This window comes from Tursiops truncatus, chromosome 13, assembly GCF_011762595.2.
Source record: "Tursiops truncatus isolate mTurTru1 chromosome 13, mTurTru1.mat.Y, whole genome shotgun sequence".
In the NCBI taxonomy this organism is placed as follows: Eukaryota; Metazoa; Chordata; class Mammalia; order Artiodactyla; family Delphinidae; genus Tursiops; species Tursiops truncatus.
The window spans coordinates 40,032,033-40,057,727 of record NC_047046.1 but is presented as its reverse complement, the minus strand read 5'-3'; the positions used below and the strand labels follow the sequence as shown (position 1 = coordinate 40,057,727).

The 25,695-nt window shown below is 43.6% G+C and overlaps 1 protein-coding gene across 11 annotated transcripts in view; it reads right to left on the bottom strand.

The window, feature by feature from the left end:
* LAMA3 (laminin subunit alpha 3) overlaps positions 1–25,695 on the bottom strand; it is a 241,787-nt gene that overhangs the window by 52,520 nt on the left and 163,572 nt on the right. For 8 of the 11 annotated variants that reach the window (XR_004521554.2, XR_004521553.2, XR_012325354.1 and 5 more), the window contains 7 exons: positions 25,417–25,647; positions 21,315–21,428; positions 17,467–17,576; positions 14,753–14,833; positions 8,450–8,556; positions 5,302–5,352; positions 4,240–4,391 (listed from right to left, as the gene is read on the bottom strand). Coding sequence is in view for 7 of the 11 variants with exons in the window: in XM_073790597.1 (XP_073646698.1) it covers positions 4,240–4,391; positions 5,302–5,352; positions 8,450–8,556; positions 14,753–14,833; positions 17,467–17,576; positions 21,315–21,428; positions 25,417–25,647 (846 nt within the window). In the remaining 4 variants the exon portion in view is untranslated. Of the gene's footprint in view, positions 1–4,239; positions 4,392–5,301; positions 5,353–8,449; positions 8,557–14,752; positions 14,834–17,466; positions 17,577–21,314; positions 21,429–23,997; positions 24,184–25,416; positions 25,648–25,695 lie in introns of those variants that run through there. The other 3 variants (XM_019930512.3, XM_033837630.2, XM_033837631.2) reach the window with 3 other exon arrangements.

Sequence of the window (25,695 nt, the reverse complement as noted above, 5' to 3'; positions counted from 1 at the left end):
ATATGTTAATACCTTGAGAATTTTTACAAGAAAAAGCAAAATTATTATCTCTATTTGCACACGAGAACAGCGTTGGGTAAAAGAACACAGGCTTTCCAGCTCAGGTCCACACCCTAGGTTCACCACTTAATAGATAAGCTCACTGGACTTTATCTCCTTCATCTGTATATTGGTGATTATAATATTAAGCTGCTGGGTTGTTTTCAGTGGTAAGTGGGCTAATGCATTATAAAATGCCACATACATACGACCGTCCAAAAAATTAGTTGCTTTCTCATACATATTCCTACTGAATTTTCATAGTGTTTGTGTGATATTGCAAGAAGATAGTTCTATTTTATTTTTGTTGTAGGCAAATAAGGCACATCATTCTAAAGAGTGTTAGTAGAAGTATAAGAAGTATAGTGGGTGAAGCATGGTCTTTAGAATTTCATCTTGTGTATGAATAATGGTTGACAATCAATCACCCTACTTTCAAAACCCTCACCAATCCCAGACATCAGAGGTTACAGAGAACAAAATTATCTGTTGGATCTTTTTTACACTTTTCTCAAGTTCACACAAATCTATAAAAACAGACTGACATTTTCCTGAGTAGATACTCTTTTATTTTGTCAAAAAAAGGTTACAACTTCCTGTGACTTTCTACATTCACAGAGCAGGTTAACACATGTAGATTTTACTAATTCTGTTTTATTATAATCTGCACTAGGGGACAAACTGGAATTTGTGCAACAATGCCCTGATTGTTTCAGATGTTTTATTTTTAATTTTTGCAGACAGGAAGACAAAAGTCATTCTTACCTTTGCTCCCCTTTCTGTAATGCATCTTTTTATTTTCAGCCTGCTTTTAAGTATGTCAACTTATTTTTGTTTTTAAAGCAATTAATTAATGGTGGGCTTTAGTAAGACTTTTATTCTGTATCCTGCTTGGAATTCAGGACTTCTTAGAGCTGTGAGTTAATAGTTTTGCCTCAAAATTGGAACATTTTCTACCATTAATGCACAAATATTTTTCTGCCCCTTACTCACTTCATTTTTCTTCAGTGACAACAATTACATATAGGTTTGGTGACTTGATGTTGTCCCACAGGTCAATGAGGCTCTTTCTGTTTTTGTTCGTTTGATTTTTTAAAAGCTTTACTGAGGTATAACGGACATACAACAAAAGGCACGTGTTTAAAGTACACAATTTGATATGCTTTGACACATGACCCATGAAATTGTCTCCACAATTAAGATAAGAAACATTTCCTCATGCCCCTTGTAACCCCTCCCCCCGATTCTCCCTGACACTTCCTTCCCCATCACCAGGAACACACACTATTAGATTACTTTTCGTTTTCTAGCACTGTGCACAACTTATGACTGTCACACATAAACACGCACACACTCATTAGGATATGAACTTTCCCTGGTCTGGCTTCTTTCAGTCAGAGTACTTATTCTGAGATTCACCCATGCATCAGTAGTTCATTACAATTTATTGCAAACTAGTATTCTACTTTGTAGATGTACAGTCATTTATTTATGCCTTCACCTGCTGACAGACTTTTGGGATGTTTCTGATTTTGGCTTATTGCAAATAAAGCTGCCAAAAAAAAAAAAAAAAAAAAGGAATTTCACCTTGGCTTGAATTCTTCTGGACCCACCACATACTAGCTGTGTGACTGAGGGCACGTTACTTAGCTTTTCCAGGCCTGTTAAATAAAAATAACACTATTTTCCTCATAGGATGTTGTGAGACGTAAGGAAAGCACTTAGCACAGAGCCTGGCACATAGGATGGATACCAAAATGTTGGTTGCCTTCCTTTCATTGAAAAAATGCAGGGTTATACTGATGACATCAAAGTAACCCAAGTGGCTTTTCTTTTTCTCTGAAAACATAAAGACTTCCCCCCCTCCTCTCCATGTTAAGCCTGCAAACCATGCTCTAAAATTACCCTAATGGGATGGAAAAGAACCAGTTTTCTAGCATTAGTTTTTGCTGTATGTACTCAACCATAGCCACTAATGGTTTACAATCAGCCCTCATTCCAAAAGCACTTATTAAACTTTCCCCAAACCCTCTTTCACTATGTCTAGCTTAGGGTTTATCTCATCTACTGATTTATTTTACTTTGAGTATATTTCTTCATTTCCACGAGTTTTACTTAGATCTTTTCATATTTACCTCTTCTTGTTTGGTTTCTGGTGTTTAAAATTTTTTTCTAATTTCTTGTTCCTTCTACTGGATGTTATTCTCTTTTTTTTTCTGGTACGCGGGCCTCTCACTGTTGTGGCCTCTCCCGTTGCAGAGCACAGGCTCCGGACACGCAGGCTCAGCGGCCATGGCTCACGGGCCCAGCCACTCCGCGGCATGTGGGATCTTCCCGGACCGGGACACAAACCCGTGTCCCCTGCATCAGCAGGCGGACTCCCAACCACTGCACCACCAGGGAAGCCCTGGATGTTATTCCTTAAAGTAATTTTCAGATTGTCCTATGATTTTCATTTTCTCTAAAGGGAACTCATCACTTGACTGTTGCTTCTGCTGCATGTCTTTCTTATTATCTGTCTGTTACAGTGTTTGCAGGCTCCTTCCAAGAGGGAGATTTCTTCTTCTCCCTGCACTCTCTGTGCCCTGTCCGGTGATCTTGTGGTCATCATTACTCCCACCCCAGACGCCCCAGTCCAGGACCAGGTGTTATAGTGACAGCTTAGGACTTGTACATTATGGTGATAGTGAGAATGTCACATTTCAGCACAGATCCTGGTTTGTGAGTCTTGTCCACATCCTGGCTGCAAGGTTGTCCTTTCTTAGGTTCTCATACAGCCATTGTCCAACAATGGGAATTGGAAAGTTTTGAGGTTGCTTCTTCAGCCTCCATTTATAGGCAGAAGAGCCCCCGTTTTCCCCCCAGGGAGCCTGACTCTGGCCCGTGGGGCACTTTCAGCCCTAGTATTTCTTAGGATACCCTCTTGACCACCTTCTTTCCAACTGTACATAGTACATGTTCTGAGCTATGAAACAGACATCAACACATTTAAGAGAACTGGAATCATAAAGTATGTTCTCTGACCCCAAAAGAGTTAAACTAGAAATCAATAACAGAGAGTTATCTGGAAAATCCCCAATTCAGAAATTAAACAATACAGTTCTAGTCACAAGAGGAATTAGAAATTTTTCTTTTTTCTTTGGCCACGCTGCGTGGCTTGTGGGATCTCAGTTTCCAACCAGGGATTGAACCCAGGCCACAGCAGTGAAAGCCCAGAATCCTAACCGCTAGGCCACTAGGGAGCTCCCTAGAAAATCTTTTGAATTGAATGAAAATGAAAACACAACATTTTAAAATGTGTGGAATACAGCTAAAGCAGTGCTTAGGGGAAAACTTATAGCACTAAATGCTTATATTAAGAAAAGTTTTGGATCAGTAAATAAGCTTTTATCTTAAGAAACTAGAAAATGAATGGCAAACTAAACCCAAAGCAAGCGGAAGGAAGAAAAGATATGGATAAGAACAGAAGTCAATGAAATTGAAAACTGAATAAAAGCAGAGAGAAATCAATGAAATAAAAAGATCAATAAAATTGATAAACCTCTAGCCAGAATAATCAAAAAAAGAGATAAGACACAAATGACCAATAACCAGAATGAATGAGAAAGCATCACTACAGATTTTGCAGATATTAAAAGGATAAGGAAAAATTATAAACAACTGTATTGCAATACATTTGGTAATTTAGACGAAATAGAAAAATTGTTGAAAGGCACAGATTACTAAATATCACTCAAGAAGAAATAGCTAAATCCTAATTGTCCCATATCTATTTTTTAATTGAACTTACAGTTTAATTAAAAAAAAAACTTTCAACAAAGAAAATCCCAGGCCCGCATGGCTTCACTGGAAAATTCCATCAAACATTTAAAGAAGAATTAATAACAACTGTACTCAAATTCGTACGAGTCTTCCAAATGCAAAACAGTGAGCTAAAGTTATGAGAAGAATGAGCCCAGAAACAATCAGTATGTAAGGAATGTTCACTTAGAAGTGTTAGTTTTGTGTGTTCACTGGTACTTTTCATCAGTAAAAATCTAATCTTCATTTAGATCAGAGGAAGGAGGACAGACTCCCTGAGCCTTAAGTGGAGTCAAGTTCCCCCCTTTCTCACGTGAGGAGTATTCGTTCACACAGCATCTCTCTTCACCAAGTATCTGCTCTGGGTCAGGCATCATGCTGGACCCACAGAGTACTTACCCTCAGGTCCTTGGTCTGGGTCTCCAAGTGCCTCATCTGCTCCAGGGTCCCCACGCTGGCACTCAGGCCCTGCAGCTGAGACTTGACCAGGAGGAGCTCGTCCTCCATGGTGGCCAGGTCGTTCAAGAGCGTCATCACACAGCTGTCACAATCTGTGGGGGCCGCAATCAAAGGCACAAGTGCTGTGGGCTGGAGCCACAGGAATGCAAACAGAGCCCCAGAGCTGTGCCGCCCAGTTAATACACACATAGCCCATCACAGGCAAAAATCACAATCCTGGACTTCCCCGGGAAAGATGCAGATTCTGAAAAAGGGAGATCTCTAGACAGGGGGCATTTGACAAAGAAATGGTGGAATGGGGAAAAAGGGTGAGGGTGGTCAAAAGGTACAAACTTCCAGTTATATGATAAGTAAGTTCTTGGGATGTAACGTACAGCACAGTGACTATAGTTAACGACACTGTATTATATATTTAAAAGTTCCTAGAAGAGTAGATCTTAAAAATTCCTAATGCAAGACAGAAAATTTGTAACTGTGTGAGGTGATGGATGGTAACTAAGTTAATTGTGATGATCATTTCACAACATATACATATATCAAATCATTATGTTATATACTTTAATACAATGTTGCATGTCATTATATCTCAATAAAACTGGGCAAAAAAAGAAATGGTGAATCTATTCAACTTGTTGCTTATTTTGTATGTGGGAAAAGGGTAATAAATAGTTTTTATTTATTGAGTGCTTGCTATTTACCAAGAATCATGATAAGGGATTTATAAGCATTTTTCCAACAGCTCTATGAGGTTGGCATAGTTATTACCAACCTCAGTTTTACCATCTGACAAATGATGAAACCGAGGCTTGAAGAAGTAAGGTCATTTGCACGAGATCATACAGATTTTAGTTGACAGAGGCTGGAGGTGACTCTAAGTAGCCCTCCTTCCACCACCTCCCACCACTGCTTTCCCAGACTCGAAACTGCGTGTCCCAGTGTAGGGCTCATGGATTTTAAGCTGAACCCCACAACTTGGAAAGGAGGGGCCATTTCTCTTCTCACCGTCACATTCTTCTCCAGGGCCACCATCTTTGGGTTCTTGGTTTATGCAGTCTGAAATGAGGAGTAACCAGAGAAGACAGCGTTATTAAACTTACTCTTCACGTGCCTTTTTTTTTTTTTTTTTTTTTTTTTTTTTTTGCGGTATGTGGGCCTCTCACCGCTGTGGCCTCTCCCGTTGCAGAGCACAGGCTCCGGACGCACAGGCTCAGCGGCCATGGCTCACGGGCCCAGCCGCTCTGCGGCATGCGGGATCTTCCCGGACCGGGGCACGAACCCGTGTCCCCTGCATCGGCAGGCGGACTCTCAACCACTGCGCCACCAGGGAAGCCCCTTCACGTGCTTTTTAACTTGGCTTTGGGGAAAGCTAGTTTTGTGTTCAGTCACCCAGCCACACAGCATGGCCGGCTCTTCCCTTTTCCCTCCCTCCTCGGTGCCACTGCTTGGGGAGCTGTCTCATCTCCCAACAATCTTGCTACAGGAACTTCTCGTGTGGCCTCTCTGATTATATATTCAGTTTCTTCTCTACAAAGGGTCACGCCATTCTTATGAAATGAAATCTCCTAATCGCTGGTGGTGTCCTCATTTGGTAGCCTCCTATACAACTGCTGATGTCTCTTCTAATATCATTCAAGAACATTCAATAAACACTGAGCACCTTTGAGCATTCCCAGTGTGCCATGGCCCTGTGCTAGGGGCAGGAATACAAAGATAGCAAGTCTCTGGTGTCCTGTAGTTTAATGGTCCTATGGGGGAGACAGGCACATTTCACAACAGTGTGACAGATGCTGTGAGATACGCACACGAAGTTAGTGGACCTACTCCACCACCTACTGCTCACATATGCTGAATACTGAGGTTCTCAGCTATAGACGGGAAAGCCTAATGGTCACCCCTGGACATTCTTTACTCCTCCCACTTCTACTCCTTTCCCCATATCATGCCTTCTTACGCTGAAATGCCCTCTCATTTTCCTGTGAAAAATCATCTGACTTTATTAAAGGAAAACTCTAAGCTTGAAACTTTCCTAGACATGCTACAGGGAGGCTTTCAGGTGTCTTCTCAGCAGCCACACCTTGTGTGTATACACATACGTTTTGAACCACATTTATTTTTAATTGTAAAAATATATATATAAGTTCACTATGGAAAATTTGGGAAAAGCAGCAAAATGAGATAAAACATTATCCTTGATCCTACCACTCAAAGACGATAAGTGTCTCCTCACAGTATCTTTGTAGACATTTTATTATATGTAATCATAGGTTTCTCTTACTCATCCTTTTTTAAAAAAATCTTTTACTCACTCTTATATGGACATATAGCTGTGTCACGTTAATTTCCTCAATTAGACCGTAAATGCCTTACAGGCAGGAAACATGGTTTTATTTCCTTCACAAACTCCTGCAAACACAGCATATGGGGGACTTGGCTTAGGAAGGGGACTGATTTATCAGTGCAATTCTCTCAACAAGTTTGAGTTTTGACCACCAAGGAATCTGGACGTTATTAATTGAAAGAAAGAATGAAAAAGAGGGAAAAAAACTCACAGGAACAAACGTGTCTCACAGGTGAGCATTTTGTTCCATTTCTGGAACAAAGAGTTCCCATCCTCATTCTAGGTTGGTTACTTTTGCTATTAGCAAAAGCATTCATCACACGAGTAACGACGTGTCTGATGCCGAAACTTCTCCTGAACACCTCCAGTGACAGTAGAACTCATCTCCTTTTAAACCAGTGCTTCTCGTCTTTAAACATTTGACACTTCTTCCTCAGAATGATCTAAAATAGATCTCCCTCTAGCTTCCACTCCTGGATGTGAGTTCTCCATACCTTAAGCCACACAGAACAAGACCCACCCTTCTCCCACACATGTGCCTTTCAGATCCGTCCTTTCCAAGTCTCCTTTCCACCATCCTGGTCTGTCAGTCCTTCCTCATGTCACAGGGCTCTAAGTCCCTTCACAGCCTCATCTTTTTTCTGAACAAACTTGTAGCTTGTCTATTGCCTTGTAAAGACACGGGCCCCTTGTGGGGACTTGCATGGGCGGCGGACCAGGGAACAACGGCAGGCCACCTGGTTTTGGACACTAGAACTCAGTGGAGATAGTACAAGGTGTCTAAGGGGCCACGTTACCCTCTTGATTCATATTGAACTCACCGCTGACTGAAACCTTAGCCACGTCTCATTTATCACAAACTTATTTTTTTTTCCATTCAACTATAGGACCGACTCCACGCTTACCCCAACATAATTTTGTCTGGTTAGAACTGGCTCCTCATTCCAGGCTGTTGAGGCCCTATTTTATTCTAAATGTGTCATAGGAGGCATTTGCTAGCTCCTCCAACTTTGTGTCACCTGATAACTGGGGGGGCAGGTCTTCTATATTTCCATTCAAGTCTACGATGTTGAACAAGATGGAGCCCAGATGAAGCCCCAAACATGACAACAGACACCTCGTTCTGGACTGATAAGGCTCCATTTACTCTGCGTTGCTTTGGAAACAGTCACTTGACTGGATCTAATCCATACGTCCAGGGTTTAGTTCTTCATCTTGTCTATAAGATGAGAGATTTTATCTAAGGATTTGGCATTGCACTACATCAATGGCATTTTCCTGATAAACCACATTAATATTCTCCATCAAAGAAGGACGTAGAGAGTCTTCCTGTTTTTCCAACTTCGTTTTTTCCTAATGAACCTATACTAACTCCCAGTTAATGTTTTTTTTCTTGGTATGTAAAATCCATCTCAATTATACACCCACATCCTAGAACAGTTACTGCTTTAATAGAAAGAGCACTCTGACTCCTTCAGATACATACACGAAGGAAGCTGATGAGATGATTCCCTTATAATGTCAAGGGGAGATCTCAGCAAAAATCACCAAAATAGGGTCTGAAATTATTTTGGCTACAATTAGTGACGTTTTAAAAACAATTTACCTAAAAAAAAAAAAACCTACTCGAAGTAAGTTACTCACCAAACCTGTGAATACTACCTAAGCATTCCCGACTTTGTCAAAACAAGGGGACAACTTGTTAGCTGGAATTGTGTATGTGGCTGCTGAACATGTTTGCTTGGCTTCTTTGCCAGCTATTTTATACCAGTTTGATAAAGGTAGGTTAACAGACGTGTGAGTCGATCTTACCTCCCGTCAGGGGGTCACAACTGCCCAAATGGCCGTTGCCGTTACAGCTGCATGGTTGGCAGCTACCTCCGAATTTCTGGGGATTTCCAAAATATCCTGGTGCACACCTACACAGAATACAGAAAAAGAGGGGAGACACCCAAAGGGCTCATCATTTATTCCACCCAATGTCTCAACCTCTAGCTCCCTGTTTGGGATCTTGTAACCCTATGAGAGGAAGGGCTGACATAGATTTGCAAGAGGGAACGTGTCTCAGTACAGAGCCATTTATGACTTGAATGAGAATGGTGAGGAGGGGAAGGCAGGCAGAGACTGCTCCCTTGCTCCTTGACACCCCCGATGACAAGGTCCTCAATCATCCCGACAGCCAAATGGCAGATGAACAAAATGCATACAGGAGCCAGTGGTTTGACCAGTACCGAAATCAGGGGTGGGTGAATTTTACGCAAGAGTTGTGTTCCTGAAGATATCACACAAATACACACTGCTTAATTTATGGCTCATTTCCTCGAAGAAAAAACTTAAAGTAAAATTCATATAATTTCAATATTTTGCATAAAGGGGGATTTTATTAATATTTCCTATTGTACTATTTCAAGTCTGCATAATTCACATTTATTTGCACTAATTGCTGCAGTGATGTACATAAGGGGCTTAAACAACTGAGCAGTTACAACTGCCACCTTAGCCTGAGCCTTTACTATTCTAGATGATTTAGTGATGAGAACTCAGTTCCTTATTTATAAGGTAAAAGATCATATTTCCTTGATTGTGTCTGTTTTCTTCAAAAAATAACACAAACACATGTTAATGTTTCTGGAACTGGGATGTAAATTAAAATATTTCTGTTCATTAGCAAAATTCCACTCCCACTCTATCCCCCCTAAATTGTCATTAAATTGATGTGTGTGGTGTTTTATCATCAATGGAATTGATAGAATCAAGGAAATATGGCATTTGACTTTCTCAAATTTAAGCTTTTCATCAAAGAACTTTGAGGCAATTTAAATATGCTTTACCAATGGATAAACTGGTGATATAGTGCAAAGGACACAGATTTTTTGTTTTGTTTTGTTTTTATGGGGTTTTTTTTAACATCTTTATTGGAGTATAATTGTTTTACAATGGTGTGTTAGTTTCTGCTGTATAACAAAGTGAATGGGAGATCTTTTTTTTTTAAATTTATTTTGGCTGCACCGGGTCTTAGTTGCAGCACGCAGGGTGGCGGATTTCTTAGTTGTGGCTGGCATGTGGGATCTAGTTCCCCGACCAGGGATCGAACCTGGGCCCCCTGCACTGGGAGCGCAGAGTCTTACTGACTGGACCACCAGGGAAGTCAGGACACGGGTTTTGAATCAGGAAGATCTGGCTAGACCTCCGTCTCTACCACAGTCCATGTCATCTTGGGCTGTTATCTTAATCCCTCAAGCTTCCATTTCTTCATCTATTCCTCTTACGAAAATGTGAAGCTCCACGAGGATGTGAATTGTTTTGGGGTGGGCCGTTTTGCTCACTGATACATCCCTAGCACCTGGGATAATGCCTGGACCCATATTAGGTGTCAGATATAAGTATATGCTGAATGAATGAATGAAAAATGGTACTAACAGTGCCTATTTTGGTGGGTGGATATAAAAGATAATATAGTAAAGAATCTAGTACAATGCCTGCACATAGCAGACATTCAGTAAAAGGTAGCTACTGCTACTTTAAGACATGATAAAATATTCATATATATGTATGCATGTGTAATTGGTGTCATTTGGAATTCTACATTTTGGAAAATGGACAGGAAGCAGAAAACCCATGTATTCCCTAATTATCAAGAAGGTAACTAAGCTGAGGTGGGTTAGCCAAGTCTACTCAGCAGGTTGTCCTAATAACAGGGCTTTATTTGGGGTGACCAGCCCCATAGTCTGCCTAACAAGCCATGCTACGCAAAAGATCTCAGTTTAAAATACTTTTCCTTTAGATGTCTCACCTACATCTAAACTCTCTATGTAAAAGATACATATTTAAAAACTACCTTATTTAAAGTGACATAAATATTCAGGAAGTTTGATTCTGCTTCTTCCTTAATCTTGCAAAGCATTAGTTATCGATTATGAGAAATAACGGGTTCTTTCATTCTCATTTTATGGTAGTGCTAAACACAATGGACTAAACTAAAACTTCCTGATTTCATAGATGACATCGGTACAGCAAATAAAGAGCAGACAGCACGTCTGTCATCTGCGGCTCTGAGTGGCCAAGGGAGAAATGGGTCCCAGAGCACGGGCTGAGGAGGGAAGCCTTTCCTGTTCCCTCCCCACCTCTGCCCAGCGAGCTCCTGCATATACGCTTACTTTTCACCTTACTCTGTGCTTGTATTTATCATTGCGTAGTCAACCACTAGTGCCAGATGATGCCTGGCAGCCTGGCACAGAGTGGATGCTCAATAAGTGTTAACAAATGAAAAACTGTGACATTAAAATGGCATTAAGCTGTGGAAAAGTTAAAAAAAACCACAAAAAAACAATAGCTTGCTTTCCTGAGACATCAAACTTAAAAAACCTAAGCTGAGAAAACTGTTAATTAAGAATTTCCCTTTTCAAATCAGTTGCCTGTCAAATGGATGTCTCCTCCAGCCTGGTGCCGTTTTCCACTTCACTGTTTGTGCAGAACCATAAGGAGGATTAAATTAGGAAGCCTCTCCCAGGTAGGAGTCGCATAGCTTTTAAATCATGAACCCTGGAAGACCCTCCCAAGCCCATTCCCCACCCCACCTGTCCTTTCTGTCTCAGGGTAGCTGCCCCTTCCATCCCTCACCCTTCAGGGCTGGTTGATGCCCCTCCTGCTGCAGCCTGACTTAGCCCGGTTATGTTCTCTCTCTATTTTAGCAGCTTATTTGTACAGCTGTCCACCACTAGACTGGAAAACCCTTGAGGGCAGAATCTGTGGTCTGGTTGCTGATGTGTTTCTAATGCTTAGCACAGGGCCAGGCTTATACTAGGATCTCCATCCATTTTTCATCGAAGGAAAGAATGAATAAGTGTGGGCAATGTTCCTCCTGCAGAAATAATAAACAGAAGAACTTTGAATTGCTCCTTTTTACCATAGGATAGTGTCCAGACCCTCAGCTGATGCCCATAACAAGGCACTGCCTCCTTCTGCCCGTGGCAGCTACACTCTAGGCCCTTGGACTTTCTTGCATTACTTCCCTGACCTGAGCTGCCTTCCCCCTCCACCTCCCAGCTCCACTGGGTTCCAGTCATCCCTTTGACATACGTAAGTCCCACCTTGTCCATAAAATGTTTCAGATAACCCCAGTCTAGAGTAGCCCTCCCTTACTATGAAATCCAGTTGAATTAATTTTCTGTTTTTTTTTTTAAGTAAAATTCTTCTAAAGTTATCCAGAAAAATAATATGCCAGAATGGTCCAGGAAAAAATTTAAATAAGGATTACGAGGGGAGACTTGCTTAACCAAATAGTCAAAGTCATTTGATAGTTTCAGAAATGATACGGAAGTGATAATGACACAAAAACCAAATAAAATGTACAAAACAAATCCAAGTTCGTATAGAAATTTCTTACACATTTACGGGACTTCCCTGGTGGCGCAGTGGTTAAGAACCCACCTGCCAATGCAGGGGACAGGGGTTCAAGCCCTGGTCCGGGAAAATCCCACATGCCATGGAGCAACTAAGCCCGTGCGCCACAGCTACTGAGCCTGCACTCTACAGCCCATGAGCCACAACTGCTGAGCCCACGTGCCACAACTACTGAGCCACCTAGAGCCCATGCTCTGCAACAAGAGAAGCCACCGCAATGAGAAGCCCGCGCACCGCAGCGAAGAGTAGCCCGCACTCACCACAACTAGAAAAAGCCTGCGCTCAGCAACGAAGATTCAACACACCCAAAAAATAAATAAAAACTAAAATATAAAATAAAATCTGAAATCAAACCCCTAATTAAAAAAAAGAAATTTTGTACACATTTAGCTTTAGTGAATTCAACTAAAGGTACTTTAGCCAAAGAGGGATGAGAGGATGAGGGCATGAGTGTAAGGGAAAAACAGCTGAAGTGACTGTCCCCATCACTCAGTGAGCACACATCCTGCAGTGAGCATGACATGAGAGATGTGAACCTGCTATTCGCTCAGCTGGTCTAGTTTCCCTGTGCCTCTCCTAGAGTGACTGTTTCACCCTACAGAGTGTGATTCTGGGTGTAACCAAATGACATGTACATTTCATGCAACATGGCCCCTGTATTACTGAGACATGGGACACTGGGATACTCAAGGTTATGCCAGCTCCGGTCAATTTTTGCCTGACATGTAGACCCTAAATCTATCTGCCCTGTGAGATGCAATACCACAAAAAAGTTGCGGTTCCAAATTTTCACCATCAAGATTTGAAAGTAAGAAATAAAACCAGAAAAGTACTAAAACAAAATATGCATAAACATTTGCATATGCATAAACCTCTCTAAGCATGACACTAATGGCTGAAACCCTAAAGAATAAAAGAGTAGGTACAAATATAATAGAACTTAACTACTGCAGATCTAGAATTGACAAAACCAAACCAAAAAATATACAAATGAAAAACAAAACAGAGAAGTATATTTGCAATATATACTATGAAGCATTCGTTTCCTCTAAAAGATTTGTACAAATCAACAAAAAAATAAAAGAACATTCCACTAGAAAAAAATGGGTAAAAGACCTGGAAAGCAATTCAAAGAAAAAGATTTATAAATGGTCAATAAGCACATGAAAAAATCAAATCTAATTATTACCAAAAAATGTAAAATAAAATGACATACAATGTTTCTCTATCAAACTGGCAATGTTTGTAAAAAGTGAACAGTCTTAGTATCTACTGGAGGCAGGCAATTGCTCCTTTGCTGCTAGTAGGATGGTAAACAGATACAATCTTTCTGGAGGGCAATTTTGCAAAATGTATCGAAAGCCTGAAAAATGTCCCTATGCTTTGGCCCAAGGGATCGGTTCTATAATTACATCTCGAGTATTTATGTACACAAATATTTAGCTAACAGGATTCACTTTTAGTGCTGCTTTGAATGGAAAACAGTAAAACTATTTTAAAGGCCAATAGTGGGGGATTATGGAACTTCAGGGGAACTTCCTGGTCCTGACGTGATGTTATCAATGAACACTTATTGATATGGAAATATACTACTAACATACTATTAGATGAGAAAACAAAACAGAAAGCAAAATAGGAATCTACCTTTTTCTTTTAAGAAAAATCTATGCATATAGAACTGATCTGTAAGAACATACAACAAGCACTGTAGGTGGGCAGGCGTGAGCATAGGGCAATTGCAGGGCTATGGTACATATTAGTTCTCTGCCTTATTAGTTCTTTGCTCACCTGTATTATATCACTTCTGTAATAATTATGTATTGATCTTATATTACAGTTATTTTAAATTTTAAAATGTTATCCATATGATTCATTTGTTATACTGCTACTTTTCCAGATATATGTGTGCTCTCTTCCCCTCTAGATGACAAGTACCTTCTATAGCCTTCACAATACTTGGCGGTGCCCGGGGCATAGTAGCTAATCATGAAACACTGTTCAGGAAAAACTAAAGCTTGGCTCTGTGGCCCTTTACGATCAAGTATGTACTTTCCATTTTGTAACATGTATTCTTTTGTTTCACAAACACCTATTATATGAATAGTACCACACTAGGCACTAGGGGTTCAGAAATGAGTGAGACACAGGCTGTCCTGCAAGTGTCCATAATGTCGCGTGGGCATTAAGAGGGGTGTGCGTGTAGAAATATCTAGGGCTGCTGATATGTGTGCATGTGTAGGAGACGCAGAGTTGTACGTTTGTGTACAGGCAAGTAAGGATGTGTATATGTGGGGATAGGAGTATGTAGGGATGAGTTTATATGGCGGTACGAGTATACAGATACATGTTGGGGGGGTATGTAGGGGTGCGCCCAGGAGTAGGGGTATGTAGGGGTATACATAGGTATGTAGACGGGTGTTTGCTGGAGCGTATAGGACTATGACATATTGGACCTCGTTCTCAAATGGCTGAAACAGGTACAAAGCAAGAAAGAGAAGGAAGTTAATGATTTACTAAGTGAGCACACTTGTATTTTTCCCAAGAGACTTTTTTCCAGCCTCAATGAAACCAGCAGCCCCAGCCCTAGCTCTGAGCCTCAATCCAGCAGAGCCCCACTTACAGCCAGGGTGCCTGCAGCAGCCTGCCGGAAGAGCCCACCCCTACCTGCAAGACGGGGGAGGAGAGAAGGGGCGGGGGAGGGGCGGCACCCACCTTTCGCATTGTGTTCCTGTGTATCCAGCTTTGCAGGAGCACTTCACGTTTCCCCCAGTAACAACACAGCCGGTGGCAAAACTTGAAGAACGACAGAGAAAAGCCCCAGTAAAAACATAAGCTGATGGACTTTATGCTCATTATTTTTTGCCACAAAGAACCTGACTTGCCTTAAGTGAAATTGTAAACCAAGTGTCTGGCTACCTTTTGTGTGAAGGAAATTTTGCCCATCAAGACTTGTAGAGATAATGATGAATGCCTTCAGCTGACATCAGGCAAATTTGGCTGAATAAGGACTGAAGGCATTTACTTTGTTTCATTTTTTGGCTTGGAGAAATACATTCCTTCCCTTAAGACAGAGTAAAGCAACACACTTTGGAAGAGATGATTAGACAGCATTTTTCCAGAACTAACAAGGAAGGAGTAAAACAAGTCTAGGCAGAAAAAAAAGAACAGAGAGTTCTGATTCTTTAAAGAAAAAATTTCTTCTCCTTGTTTATTCTAGTTCTTTTATATTGGGCACAATCTCTTCTGGGAAGAAACAGTGGTAGGTGGGCCAGGCCCTCAGAGGCGACTAAAGCACAGAGCATGCTCAATGCCCAGGTATTTCTGTGGGCACAGCTGTTGGTGATTTCCACACTTTTCCAATCAGGCTGTTGGAATTTCAATTCCCTTTTAGTTCTTAACTGGTGTATTTTGAGAAGCTTCTTTTAAAAAAAAATTAGGGCTTCCCTGGTGGCGCAGTGGTTGAGAGTCCGCCTACCGATGCAGGGGACACGGGTTCGTGCCCCGGTCCGGGAAGATCCCACATGCCGCGGAGCGGCTGGGCCCGTGAGCCATGGCCGCTGAGCCTGTGCTCCGCAACGGGAGAGGCCAGAACAGTGAGAGGCCCGCGTACCGCAAAAAAAAAAAAAAAAAAAAATTAAACGAAGAGATCATGAAAAAGTCTTGTTCCTTATGAAACGTCTGTGACTACTGAACATTCCACTGACATAAATCTGAGGGGAAATAACTCCATTTATCTTTGGCTGGTAAAAGAATTCTTATTTGGGGAGCTTCTCTCGGCCAATTAGATACAGTTACACCTCTAAAGGGACAGTTAGAAATTTGCCAGCAGTATTAATATCGCCAGAAGGAGAATTAGAAAAAATAGGGTTTTACTGATAAATCTTAGGAACTGAATGTTACTTAATTAAATTGCACAGATGCTAGAAGCTGACCTTGATGATAATATGCTTTGCAACTAAAGATGAACAGCTTTCCCCCCAAAATTTCACCCCGTGAAAATCTTGCTTCTTTTTATTCTCTCTAGCTTCTGTTCTAACAAGCCTGGGCAATTGTCAAGTGATAGATCCCTTTACAAATAAAGCCACAGGACTGGGCAGGTTTAACGAGTATCAGATACACAGAGAGCAAACCAGGATGCACATTTCAAATATGCATCTCCAGAAAAGCCACATTGGGCAGGTGACCTCTGATCACTTTGACTTGGCCCATTTCTCTGCTAATTCGGCTAATACCAAGCAGCCGTGTGGTCCATAACCGTCCCAGAGCCTGTGCACTATTGGTACTCATCAGCATCATTCTGATTTTCAAACCAAATCTTGCTTCACTTAGTTACCTGTTATATTTTGTTTGGACCCACAGTGAACGTGTCATGATGAGCAAGACGATGACGAAGTGCCAAGGCCAAGCAGAACCTGGATTATCGTGAAAGGAAAATGGTGGCTTTCTACCCACAGAGTCTACTGGCCTTACTGGAGCCTGGATGACAACGCACATCACATCTCTCTGCAGCTCAGAACTCTCCTGTGGCTTCCATCACACTGAGGATAAAATCCATAAAATCCAAGTGCCTTACTCCAGCCGGCAAGGTACACGATCTGAATCCTGGTTGCCCCGCCAACCTCATCTCCTGGCCGTCTCTCTCTCACTGCCATCCAGCCACTCTTGCTTTCTTACTGTCCACAAACCCGTCATCACAGGAGCGTTCTCGTCTGTTTTGTTTTTTTTTCTTCCTTGCCTTGGACCCTCATCATAATGCCACAGCTTACTCCATCTCATTGTTCATTGGTCCCTGTCCAACAACTCCAGAAAGCCCTCCTACCACCCTCTGTAAAGAAGCTACTCACTACCCATAACATAACCCTTTTATCAATGGCATAACCTGTCTCTATCTGAAATTATACTTCAGAATGATTTGTGCGTGTATTTACGGAGTGTGATGATTACCCCCACCCCTCTCCCCATACTCTCCAGGTAAAGCCTCATGAGGTCGGAGTCTTTGCCAGCCTTCTTTACGGCAGTTTCCCCAGCATCTAGAGAAGGGCAGCCTCATGATGGGGCTGAATGAACAGCAAAAGAAAAGAGGAAAAGGCAAAACCCAGAAGCATACAACTTGGAAAGTCTGTTTTTGTCTTGGTTCTGGTTTGCATTTCTTGTTTATTCTTTTTTTTAATAGAACTGTTTTATTAAGATAGCATTCACACCATAAAATTCACTCATCTCATATGTTCAATTCAATGGCTTTTAGTATGCTCACACAATTGTACAATCGTGACTGCAATTTTTGAGCGTTTTCATCACCCCTAAAAGAAACCTCATACCCTTCAATAGTCACTTCCCATTTCCCTCCCACCAGCCCCTCCCCAGTCCTAGGCACCCACCAAACTCCCTCCCGTCTCTAATAGATTATTTTCAAACTTCCACAGTACCTGTTTGAATGAGGACACGGGCAGACCCTACAGGATCCGTGGACAGCGTTCCCATAGTAACCCTCTTTGCAGCGCTCACAGTGTTCCCCGGCAGTGTTATGACGGCAGTTCTTGGGACAGATAAAGAGTAAAATTAATAACAGCCTATTACCTTTACTGCTATTGAGACCATTGTCTTAATTACTCACACAATTGTAGCTCAAATCTGCTGACACTACAGAGTGCTATTGGTTTTGCTAACCACATGCTTTTCCTATCTAGCCAATGATTGTTGGTGCTAAAAAAAAAAGGAAGCGCCCTTCTGTTAGCTATTTGGTGTCACCATCGGGAGGCAGGATGAAATGAAGTGAGACCAGCTGGGTTCAAATCCCACGCTAACATTTAGTAGCTGTGGGATCTTGGGCAAGTCCCTTCACCTCTCTGGGCCTCAAGTGTTTTTTTTATAAATCAATATTCCTGGTGGGGGCTTCCCTGGTGGCGCAGTGGTTGAGAGTCCGCCTGCCGAGGCAGGGGATACGGGTTCATGCCCCGGTCCGGGAAGATCCCACATGCCGCGGAGCGGCTGGGCCCGTGAGCCATGGCCGCTGAGCCTGCGCGTCCGGAGCCTGTGCTCCGCAACGGGAGAGGCCACGATATTGAGAGGCCCGCGTACCGCAAAAAAAAAAAAAAAAAAATTACTGGTGTGTGATTTACATACAATTCTAATTTTCTTAAAATGTACAGTTAAAATAATACCCACTTTCCAAGGTTGCTGGGAGGACTTGGGGGACCCACAGAGGAGTCTCTCAGGGGCACCGGATGAGGGGGCTGCCAGCTTCACTTTGCTCGGCTGCCCTGACTCTCTCAGAAACATCTGTTCTTTTGATCTAAGTGTTTACCTTTCCACATTAGTTTCCTCTCTTTTATAACTCCAAATGACAATTTTAAAGAAGAACTTCCTGGAGAGAGCTATTTTCGTCCTGTCTCTACTTAGTTCTGAGCTGAAAACACTGAGGAAACAAGAACGTGGAGAAACAAGAATTGCAGTGAGGCCACCTGTATCCTACGAAAAATCCCTCTGAACTCTGGTCCTTTATGGGGGCACAGGGAGAGGAGTGAAGAAAGGGGTTAGAACAGGAGTTGCTTGATAAAGTCCCATAAGAATGTCTGAAATGCCCCTCAACCTCAGGGGAAAGTATCTGCCCCGGAATCTGTCTTCATCAGTCCTGCAGATTTGAGGCATCTGCCTATCAGGTTTCCTTGTTTTACTGTGAATAAGTAAATGAGTGAATGAATGAATGAATCCATATCCACCCCCACAGCACGTGCTCTCCGAACTCCACGGGACACCAAACATCTACTGGGCACGAACTAGATGCCCAACTATGGTAGGTACCAGGGATGCAAAGATGGATCAGTACCCTGACTCAGGGGTAGACAGAAGCCTGTGAATAGACATCTTCAATATAATGTGGGAAAGATGATGACAAACGTGTGGCAGCATGTCATAAGAGCAGGAGGAACCTCAGGGGAGGTGATGATGCCTGCGTGGGGGACAGAAGGAGAGGACTGAGCTGGGTGGAGAAGTGTGGAAGGGCATTCTGGGCACACGGATCAGTGTGCACAGAACCTCTGTCTTGCAGGAGCACAGCGGCGTGCGTGGGCAATGCCAAGCAGTTGGTATTCCCCAGGGTGAAGTGCAAGGGGGCGGGATGCGGCTGGAGAGGCAGCAGCGCAGATCAAGGGGGCCCTGAGGCCGCCCAAGGAGTGTGGACATCTGGCTGTGAGCCTCAGGGGAGCCCCGAGGCAGCTGTGAGTTTCAGATAAATCATCCTGGGGGCAGGGGGAGACAGGCTCCAGCAACAGGGAATAAAAAGGAGGAAAACTGAAGAGAGAGGATGAGAAGAGAAAGAGGAAGGGACTGGGAACGGAGGGGAAGATGAGGGGTGACTGGGCACAGAGGGCAGGGGAAGTGGGGAGAAAGCAGGCCAGGAGAAGAGGGAGAGGCAGGGCCTTGGCGGAGAGAAGGGAGCCCGTCATCAGAGCTCCCTCCAGCCCACCGCACCCACGGGATGCATCACCACCTCCAGCTCCCTCCCCACTGGACACACACTGCTGTGCTGGCCAGGGATTGGGCTGGTTTCTTTGCACACGTCAAAGCTCATTCTTGAAACGACAGGGAGATGTGCACATGTGTGAAGGTCCCAGATTTTAAAATTGACTCTGGACCTCGAGAGGCAGAGGCCAATCTGCAGATCGTCCCATCTGCTAGTGGAAGGTGCTTGGTTTCCTCGTTTCTGTTCTTTGAGGATGAGGGCTGCATCCTCAGCTCCCACACGATGGCCATGATGGAGAGCAGGGCCAGCACTCACTGCCTGCCATTGAGCAGCACCTGTGTGCCTGTACACGTGTGTGTACGTGTGTGCAGGTGCATACGTGCATGTGTGCACACAGGTACATCCCCCCACGAGACGGCAAGCCTCCTGAGACCAGGGATTACGTCCGATGGTTTTAACCCCCAGCACTTTGCTCAGTCCCTCCCACAAGAGCAAATACTCAGGAAGCGTTCCCTGAATGAATTGTTTCTAGAGGCTACATGGCCATTAGGGACAAGTGTAGACGGAGCTACAAAGAAAAGTGGGAAAGAAAATCTTGTTGTTTGATGAAAACATGAATTACGACTCTCACGAGTGATCTTCTCACCGGTGGCTGAACCACAGAGAAAACTCCCTTTTTTCTTTGGCAGTTTTTATAAAGTGGACTCGACATCTAGCAACAGTTTAATGACAAGATAAGTATTTTTCATGAAATTGTCTACCTGTGATCCACACACCATACAGTATGAAACACAAACTATTATTTGAGATACCTAAGAGCTGGAAGACAACATTACCCAACATCTTTTATTCCTTTTGAACTTATAAGGTTAAAATCCTACAGAATATTCCATCAGGCTCTTTACAACAATTTCCTGTCCTGGCCTGTCCCGTCTTGCAGAGGAAGCAGCTCCCCGGGACATGCCGAACGCGCATAAAATAGCCTAGGAACTCAAAGAGCTGAAACACTCTAGTTGCCTTACACAATGCAGAGGAAACCTGCGTCAGGAGAATGTATTTCCAAACAGCACAACGGAAGCGGGGGCTCTGGTTTCCTGGGGGCACTGGTGAGCTCTCCTTTCCTTGGAACTGTCCGTCCTCCCTCTAATTGGGGAGGCCCTGGCTACCAGGGAGAGGACCTCTGAGGACAGGGAGGAAGCCAGCAGAATAAAACCTCTTCTGTGTCAGGATGCATGAGAAAGATCTCCTGAGAATCTAATTTTCTGGGCGAGAATTTTCTAACATATTCCAAAACAGGATAGCTTTCCGGTGGCTAAGTCGTAAACCGCTGGGACTCCCCTCGCCTGTCTTCCCCCATAAACCCACTGCCTTGGCAGCCGTGGCAGCGAGCGTGTGCCCCCCGCCCTTCTTAGCATCTCCTCCTCCTGTCACCGCTTTCTGGAGCTACCTGACAGCAATGAGGTCTCCTCTCGCGCTCTCCTGTCACCCCAACAAAACTGGGGTCCAAAGTATTATACCCTGGCAAGGGTTAAGCCCCAGGATCTACCCACTACTATCATCTAATGAGAGATTTAGAATCTCAGGTATAATTTAATTGCTCAGACAGGTATTCTCTGACGGCACACGTTAAAATGGAGGGAAAAGTGAGTGGGAAATAATTCAGCTTGGTTACCTGGAGACCCCTGGGTTCACACGGCAACCTGTATCTAGGGTTTGGTAGGAGATGCGACATTTGATATCTCAGGGCCTAGCAGAGGGGGATGAGGAGACATAGATTGTCTGCTGGTAGCATCAGAGCATCAATTTACTCACCATGCATATTCCCGAGCCATCCTGGCAGCGATTTGAATGTCCGTTGCAATTGCAGGGAACACACCGTCCGGTATATAAGCCTTTGTTATCCCGATAGTATCCAGGGCTACAACCCTATTTTTCAAACAGAGCATTTAGTCAATACAGAGAAAGAAATTATCATCCAAAGCAGGTGACCATTCTGACTGTCAAGGATCCCCTTTCTATCTTCGCTCCTTTAGTTGGTATGTGGATTTCTACTTTCAAATGTGAGCCAGGTCCACTTGCTATTTTGGTCAGCTTCTCTTGTTTTCACACCATGGTAGGTGTGTGTGTTGGTGCCCGCGTTGGAGACGTGTGATGGGGAAATCAGAGCAGGGGGAAGGGTGGGGGGGGGAGTATGGAAGTAGGATGCCTCTCTCCTCCCACCAGTGGTTTTGAGGGCCAGTGGAGGGGTGGAGTGCTGAAAAAGCAGAGGATCAGGACCTCAGTCCTTCGGGGGGAGGACCTCTGAGCAAATCCCTTCAAGTTCAAGTTCTCTTTGGGTAGCCAGTCCCTCTCCAAGTGTGGGTTTGGGCTGGTGGGGAGCAGTATGGGAGGAAGAGGAAAGACGGGGTTTTCACTGGGATCTATACAACAATGGCAGAACTGGTGGGACCCTTTCACTGCCACTCACTGGTCTATAGGCTACAGGGAACCCCAGGGAAAACAACCAGCTTGCATCCTAGTACAGAACTTGGCAGGGTTGTTTGGTTCCGATTGAACACCAAGACCCAGCCTGAGGAAATCTCCGGAGTGTGGTCTCCTCTTGTTCAATACTGCTTCGATTAATTCTATCTCCACTAATTGTCTCTTTCCAGTGTAACACACGTGATTATTTTTCATGTGGATGAAAAGAATTACGGTTTTCTTTTGATGAACAGATATTTTTCTAAAAAGATTCTAGTGAAGAATGTCCCCAAAAGAAGAAAAGCAAGTATCATTGCACCAGCCATTAAAAATTATTTAGATTTCTGTCTTTAAAGAGACTGATAGGCATTTTCTTTATTTTGCCAGAGCCAATCAGTGCACTGATTAAAGTCAGGTGTTATCCCTAGCTTCTTTCAGTGATCTTCTATACAGCTTTTCTTTTAAAGCATCAGGAAAAATTAATACTTCAACATAAAAGATCATCTTTTATCTAATCTCTTTAAACAGCACGTACGTCTATGAGACTCTGAGGTTACAGTCAAGGGAAATCTGCTCTCATTCATCCATGGCCTTAAAGGTCTCTAGCTGGCCAGGTTGGCGAGAGGAAGAAGCCAATGTGCTGGGGAAGAAAGAAGCTCACATCTTCCCTAGAATGGAATGTTCCAGTTTTGGCTAGAAGCTCCTTCCAAAAATGACACAATGATGCCAAATCGTACACAATAACAATACTATAACTTACAATATAATTTTCCCTTCAGCTATTAAGAACCACGTTTAGGCAAAAGAATGCATTGCAAAAACTTAGACTACTTTATGTGTTCTATGAATAGGCTTGTCTAAAGGAGAATCCAAATATGAAAGGAATGTTCTTGAGCTGAAAGCACGACTGAGAGATACATTTGAATGAAATTCAGCCAGTGGTGGTGTGATCGTATCTGCAATCTCTACTAACAAGGGACAAGTGCCTTATAATTATCACCATATATCACATTACATGCTTATAAAATAATCCAATTTGGTAAAGAACAAATTATCCAAATAAATAAATACATCTGGTTTGATTATGACAACATGTCCAGTAAAAGCCTTAATTAAATATGCTTTGGGGGGTAGGATGGTCTATGCTGGTTAAAGTGAATCACCCATCTTCATGTGCTCTTGATTAGAAACAGAAAAGTACTCTGCAAGAGTTACGTATCATGTGACTCTCAGAACATTTGTCAGTTACTGAAATATAATCGTTTTCTCACCTCTATAAGGCAAACTCCAGATTTTACATAAAATGCCGTTCAACTAAGTAGATTGTACTGAAGACTTATTCTAAGTGAAAATGAATGTATCCTAATATATTATTTCAGTAAAGAGGCTTTGCAACTAATCATTTTAAGTGATAATTTTTCAGGATAACTTTTCCAATAAACTTTTGTAGTACAAATGATAAAATTCTGTCTCTATCAAGTTTCCAGGGCTACTTCAGCAGCCACTGAATCTATTTCTCTGTGAATATACATGTACCATCCAGGAAATTTAAAGACAGTGAAAGCAGAATTTGTGAGTGTTTAATGTCTGGCAAATTGAAGCACGTCTGTTAGGTATTATAGAAAATTGATCTCATCACTTTCTTAAAAAGGGATTTCACTGATTCTCATGGTTAACTTTGTGGGTAATTTCTCTCCCAAGCAGAATTCGGAAGCCTATAGGCAACAGACGCTTTTGTCCTGAGGCTTGGGTTACTCTCAAAAGGGCACAAAGTTTCCTAGATATTAACATCCCACAGGCATTCAAACTCTAGCTGTCTCAGCACTTCCAGGTGGGCTGATGTTTATAGGATTTGTGGTTAACAGCTCAGGAGAGCAATCTGTCAGGCACCGTCATAAACGCTGCCTGTCAACGGGATGGGGGGCCATCAGTCCTTCCTCCAGCCCACCCACTCCTCACTCATCACCCTAACTTAAAATCTCACGGAGCTGGGAACCCTTCCCCACCCCAACCCAAAATGTAAAAGGGACGTTACCTGGCTGGGTTTAAACTCCACATAACTTGCTTGCTGTTGGCTTTGACCGGGCAGCTGAGGAAGCACTACCCTTTGCTGCTGTGAACTGTATCCCAGACACTGCCCCAGGGCCACCCCAAAGATCCACAGCCATCCCGCGCTCCGGGGGGACCCCCTCACCGCCGGGGGCATCCTGGTCTCTGGGTGTCCTGCTGGCTGCACGCAGACCTCTGCCTCTTCCTCTTATACCTGCCCTTCCTGCTCAGTGCCCGGGCCCGGCTGACTCAGGTAAGGCAGGCTGTCTGCGGCAGGAGGCCCCACCTGTAAACTTCACCCATGAGTCAGCCTGTGAGAGAGCGCACATAACAGTCCCGTGGGGGAGCGCGCCGCTCTGTAATTCCTGCCAGGTGGGGCAGGCGTCACCTTCCACCCACCTCACCCCCCAGACAGCACAGGCCTCTGTAAATCACAGGCTGAGTCAGACGCCGAGGACACGCCCTGGCCGGAGGGTGGTAATCCAGAGGCCCCTCTCTCTCCCTTGGGCTCTGAATTTCTTTAAATCGGGCTAGAAAAAAGGGAGAAGGCAGGGGGAAGAAGAATGGGAGCACCTGGGGACTAAAAGTTACATGGCAGGAGTCCTGAGAAAACCACGGTGGCTCTATTATATTTTAACCTGCAAACTATAATTTTAACCTGCAAATATATTGTATTTGCAGGTTAAAAAAGAAACTGACGTGCAGATCACCTTGGGGTTTTCTGCAATCCAGGGGTCAGGATGGAAAGTGAAGGATGTCGCTAAATCCACATCCGAGGCATGCCTGGAATTCTCAGAATGACAATGCTGGCTATTTCCTGTTAATTGCACTAACCGCTTTGGATTTTTTTTCCCTCTCTTCAGGAAGAGAACATCATTTGCAGTTTGAGACATGAAATGGTTTCATTTTGCGGCACCTTTTAATCACTTGAGGACAGTCAGGTTGACTGGGCCTCAAATGAGGATCTGCTGTGAGCTGGAAACTTGGACTGCAATTCCCTTTGAATAATCAGCATATTCACTGGGCTGTAACTGTTGGGGTGGGTGGGGGAGGGAGGCTCTGGATTAGAGAAAGGCTTGAGAACCCTGGGTCAGCTACTGGGAAAGCAGTGGCCCACATACTGGGATGCCCATGGGCGGGGTCCTTCCTGCTTCCCAGAAAGTCCAGATTTCTGCAACCCCCAGGATCCACCGAGCTTCTGTGGCTTTCCGATGGATTTTGAGACACTTGTGATTTCTTTTTCATATTTAATACCTGCAAGTGGTCCAGGTAAGATAGAAGCTAGAGCCCAGCAGAAATTTGATGGTCAGAGAGCCCCAAATCGTCCAGCAGCGCTGGACAGCAAACAGGAACAGCAGCCACAGGAGACCCTGGGGGGATTTTACGGTTTAGGAGCGTTTCCTACCTGACATGAGTCACCTGTGTAGTCAGGGGGGCAGGCACACATCTCTACATTCTGTGCTTGACGTCCACTTCCTGTTTCCGAGGCCTCCTCCAGCCCCACCCCGCTCAGGGTGAGCCGCTGTGTCTCGGTGAAGTAGAGGCCCCGGAGATGCACACCTTGCAGTCTAGACAGCACCATCATCAACTCTTCCCGAGTCACGGGGGCACCGCTGCTGGCGTGTCTGAAGTTTCCCTACATGTGAAAGCAGAGAGGCAAGGTCTCCCTGTGGTAAGCTCACTC